We start from the raw sequence: 5,149 nt of genomic DNA, 5'->3' as shown, positions 1-5,149 counted from the left end.
TACAGTATAAAGAATGAATAAACCAGTCTTATAAACTCCTTGATTTCGCTTAAGCAACTTTAAATATAATATGCATGCACAATAAACTATAGTAAAATTTATTTACATCACTTGACTGAAAGGTTTTTGCAGGTTTTAATAAAATGTAAATTAATAACAGTCATAATAAGCATATTTCCAGTACGCGCCTCAGGCTTGCACAGTATCATCAACTCAACTCAACAGAATCTTCGGCAAACTTCGCCACGGCTCATTCGGTTCTTGTTGAGTCTTCGGTAATCCTCGGCAAACTTCGACAGTTGGTTGAAGCGGCTCATTCGGTTCTTTTTGAGTTGGACGTGCTACTTCGGCTGTGCGTCCTGCGTCATCAACCCGGAACTAAAGTTCGATTCAGTTCGATTTGTGAACCGGCTCGACCGGTTACTTCCTGAGAACCGGCTCAAAAGAACGATTCGTTCAAGAACCTAACATCACTACAAGAAACCTCGTTTAGACACAAAGGCAGCATTACATCCTTCATGAAGAAAACAATCAATCTGCACTAATGCTAATTTGAGCATTATGCTGTTTATTTAGTAGCATGTTATCATCAAACTTTGTTCTCGTAAATTGAGCTTTTTGCATCAATACTATCATATCGATTAAAAAGATTAACTGAATTAAAAACAGACTATTTTACTGACTTGTATGTGCAACATATTTTTAAGGCTTAGAGTATTGCAATGTAAACACGACAACACACTAACTCCATGCTATAATAAAATCAACTGAAAGTGCCGTTTCTCTTGTAGTTCTCATGAATATTGCTATTTAGCCACACGCTAACATCAAACTATTGGAATATAAATGGTTAAAAATGCACTATTTTATTCAGAACTTGTCTGTACTATGTATTTTGATGCTAATTTGGTTAATGCATTGTTAGCTTAGTAGCATGTTATCATCAAACCTTTTCAGAATCAATTTCAAAAAGAGCTGTTTCGAATCTATACTGAAAATAATTGATGAAATAGTTCAATCTAACTAAAAAGATTGAACATTTTACTCATTTGTAAGCAAAACATAATTTTAAGGCTTATTAGAGTATTGCAATGTAAACATGCTAATGTCATGCTTTAATAAAATCAACTAATAAAGTGCCGTTTCTCCTGTACTTCTCATGAGTATTGCTATTTAGCCACACGCTAGCCTCAAACTATTGGAATATAAATGGTTAAAAATGTACTATTTTATTCAGAACTTGTCTGTACAATGTATTTTGATGCTAATTTGATTAATGCATTGTTAGTATTCTTGTAAATAGAGCCATTTTGCATCAATACTGGAAATAATTGATAAAATAGTTCAATCTAACTAAAAGATTGACTATTTTTCTCATCATTTTTACATACAACATACTTTTAAGGCTTATTAAAGTATCGCAATGTACACATGACAACATGCTAATGTCATGCTGTAATAAAATCAACTGAAAGTGCCATTTCTCCTGTAGATTACTATTTAGACATGCTAACATCAAACTTAAAAATGTACTAATTTACGTGCCTGTATGTATTTTTATGTTAATTTGAGTACTACATAGTTAACTTAGTAGCATGTTATCATAAAATAAAATAATCGATAAAATAGTTGTCAAATAAAAAAAACGGACTTTTACTCGTAATTCGTATGTGCAACATACTTTTAAGGCTTATTAGAATATGTAAGCATGACAACATGCTAATGTCCTACTATAATAATCAATTGAAAGCACTGTCTCTCATGTACTTCTCATTATTATCGCTATTTAGCAACATGCTAACATGTAAGCATGACAACATGCTAATGTCCTACTATAATAATCAATTGAAAGCACTGTCTCTCATGTACTTCTCATTATTATCGCTATTTAGCAACATGCTAACATGTAAGCATGACAACATGCTAATGTCCTACTATAATAATCAATTGAAAGCACTGTCTCTCATGTACTTCTCATTATTATCGCTATTTAGCAACATGCTAACATGTAAGCATGACAACATGCTAATGTCCTACTATAATAATCAATTGAAAGCACTGTTTCTCATGCAGTTCTCATTATTATCGCTATTTAGGAACATGCTAACATCAAACTATTGTACTCAAACGAGAATCGCTTCTTGTGTGCCATTTTCTAGCATTATTTTGTATTAATAGGCTACTTATTAGATCAATATACTGATAACTATTTTACCCAAAACTTGTGCACACTTTCTATTTCAAATGTTTATTAGATTATAACACCCTTAGATTAGCAATATGCTAATGTTAAACTTTACCGCACAGTCAATTAAGAGTCGGTTCTCATGAGTAGAGCTCTTTTGTGAGGTTCACCTGCCATGCAGAGCTGCTGCCTATGAAGTGCACTACAAATAACTCGCGTGTGAGATTTGGCTGCCTATGTTGGCAGTCGATAACATGACGGCTCACTAGCGTTTTGGAACAGAGCTTGAGAGAAACTACTGGCTCTCATTACGACTTGAAAGAGAGAGTGAGTGAGAACGCAATGCACCGCTGTGTCTGGACCTGTGGCAAATCCACGCTATGATGGGTATTACCCACAATGCCGTGCTCTGGCAGGTGCTCAACCGCTTGCAGTGGGCTGGTCAAACATATAATACATCTCTCCACGCACACACACACTTTGACAGATACCTCTTGTCAGGGGGGGTTTCTTGACTGGGCGGTTCTTCCTGTAGGTCTGGCAGATTGGCAAAGTCGTCTTGCTCGGCCAATCCGATCGTGAGAGAGAGAACCACCATTTTTCCTTCCCTTCACCAAGAAAATGACACACAAAACAAAGAAAGAGCAGAAAGAGAGAGCAGTAAAGTGTAGAAAGTAAGAGTCGGGAGTGAGAGGAAACAGGAAGGAGAAACCGTTAGTAGGCAGCAGATATTATTCGTGTTGAGTTTGGGATATCGGCCCCGTTCCTCAGACGGCACTGCACAAATACTGCACATGTTGTTTTACAGCAGCTGATTTACAAGCATGCACTTATTTTCATGTTTATGCTCTCTAAAGACTGAAGATCCTCAAGAAATGCCACGCGTGCCATCCTCAAAACTAGTTCAAACATAATAAACACCATGTATACTGACCCAAATGATAGATTTCTCATTAGCCAGTTGTACATGTGCATATCTGTGTTGATTATATGATGAAACCTTGCAGTTCAAGATATAACGCAGCTTTTCTTAAAGGGATAGTTCACCCCAAAATAAAAATTAATTGTTTCAAACCTGTATGAGTTTTGGAACTACTTGTGCTTCAGTAAATGATCATTTTTGGGTGAACTATCCCTTTAATTAAGGCCCGTTCACACCAAGAACGATAACTATAACGGTAAATATATTGCCCTCTACACTAATAATGCTCAGTTTTTTTATAAGCATGCTACAGTTTTGTTGTCTGTTGCTTTAAATGCTCAAGCTCAGGTGGAATCTGATTGGCTGTCAATGTTTTTATCATTCAACAGCTGGAAAGTGATATCGGTCCTCTGTGTTATTATCATTATAACTGTGGACTCTACTATCTTTTTAAATTTAGAACGATTTTTAAAACTATCTTTATTATTATCATACAATAACAATAAAGATGGTGGGGGGGGGTGCATATGTGTGGTCTCAATTGTTCCTACATTTATTTGTAAATATAGATTAAATTTTAGTATAAAAGTTATTAGTAAGTCATGATTTTTTTGTGAATACGCAGATTTCACTATCAATGTTCTGTTCTGATCAAATGTTCTGTTAAAACAAGTAAAATCTTTGTCAGGCTGATTGTATTTTACATTAAACCAAGGTAAACTGGTATTGCAATTTTGCATTTAAAGTCAGATTTGTATATTATTTAATGTCAGGTTGTACGTTGCTTTAAAGCAAAATAATGTGTTTCGCTGACGTTCAGGTATGCATATTTGTATATTATTTAATGTCAGGTTGTATGTTGCTTTAAAGCAAAATAATGTGTTTCGCTGACGTTCAGGTATGCATATTTGTATATTATTTAATGTCAGGTTGTATGTTGCTTTAAAGCAAAATAATGTGTTTCGCTGACGTTCAGGTATGCATATTCAAATCAGACAAAATTTTGTTTCACTCTGTCTGAATAGTTTAGTGAAATACAAATTCTCCAGTCATCCCCGTCGCATTTAGAGCAGCTCTCGGTGTGAACAGGCCTGTAAGCACTCAAACTCACATTCTCTGGCACACACACACACACACACACACACACACACACACATTGATTTACTGTCCTCTTCAGTCTACACATTGTCTGTATCCTCTCTCTGCACCTGTCTCACTCTCTCCCTCTTTAACTGGTGTTTTCATCCCTCTCTTTCTCTCTCCAGCCTTAATTGAGGGCCGTTAGAAAGATCTGGACTAATTGTTTCTATTTGAGAGTGCCGTGTGTGTGTGTGTGCGTGTGTGTGTGTGAGAGAGGTGTCAGCACTGAGCTGCTGCTTTCTGGGTCACTGCTCACCCTCTATCTCCTCTCCTCTTCTCTTCTCTTTCTTACATTCTTCATTTTTCTCTCTCCTTACAAATCCCCCTCATCTCTGAGCCTCAACCTCTCTCTAATATGCTGCTATTAAACTCCTCTTAAACAGCTTTTGAAAGCTGCCGTCTCTCCCTCCTGATTTTAAAGGAACAGTTCACATGAAAATTCTTAGGTTTACCAATCGCATGTTGTTACATACCAATATTTAATTTTAGTTTTATACACACACTTACTTGTATTTTAGCATTAGTATTATTATTATTTTTATTATTAGATTATTTATTATTTAATATTTTGTCATTTTTATTTTATAGTAATATTTTTAATTAGGCTTTATTTTCATATTTTCAGTTTTCATTTTAATTTTCTGTTGTGTTTTTGGCATTTTTATTTATATTTTTAAATATTACAACTTAAGTGTAATTTAAGTTGTTATTACATTTAGTTCTTCAACTTAAAGGGGTCATATGATGCGATTTCAAGTTTTCCTTTCTCTTTGGAGTGTTACAAGCTGATTGTGCATAGATAAGATCCCTGAAGTTGCAAAGACTAAAGTCTCAAAACCAAAGAGATATTCTTTATCAAAGTTAAGACTCTGCCACGCCCCCCTAAAACGGCTCGTTCTAAC

At 35.2% G+C, this 5,149-nt stretch overlaps 1 protein-coding gene across 2 annotated transcripts in view; it reads right to left on the bottom strand.

Annotated features, from left to right (window-relative positions):
- The window catches only part of syt7a (synaptotagmin VIIa), a 147,728-nt gene that overhangs the window by 24,153 nt on the left and 118,426 nt on the right, over positions 1 to 5,149 (bottom strand). For both annotated transcript variants that reach the window (XM_016442573.1, XM_016442574.1), the window contains one exon: positions 2,677 to 2,793. In XM_016442573.1, coding sequence (XP_016298059.1) covers positions 2,677 to 2,793 — 117 coding nt within the window. The remainder of the gene's footprint in view (positions 1 to 2,676; positions 2,794 to 5,149) is intronic.

The sequence above is a fragment of the Sinocyclocheilus anshuiensis genome, unplaced genomic scaffold (assembly GCF_001515605.1).
Source record: "Sinocyclocheilus anshuiensis isolate Anshui unplaced genomic scaffold, SAMN03320099.WGS_v1.1 scaffold779, whole genome shotgun sequence".
Classification (NCBI taxonomy): domain Eukaryota; kingdom Metazoa; phylum Chordata; class Actinopteri; order Cypriniformes; family Cyprinidae; genus Sinocyclocheilus; species Sinocyclocheilus anshuiensis.
Note: the sequence above shows the minus strand (reverse complement) of the source record. Positions and strands in the feature narration are given on the sequence as shown.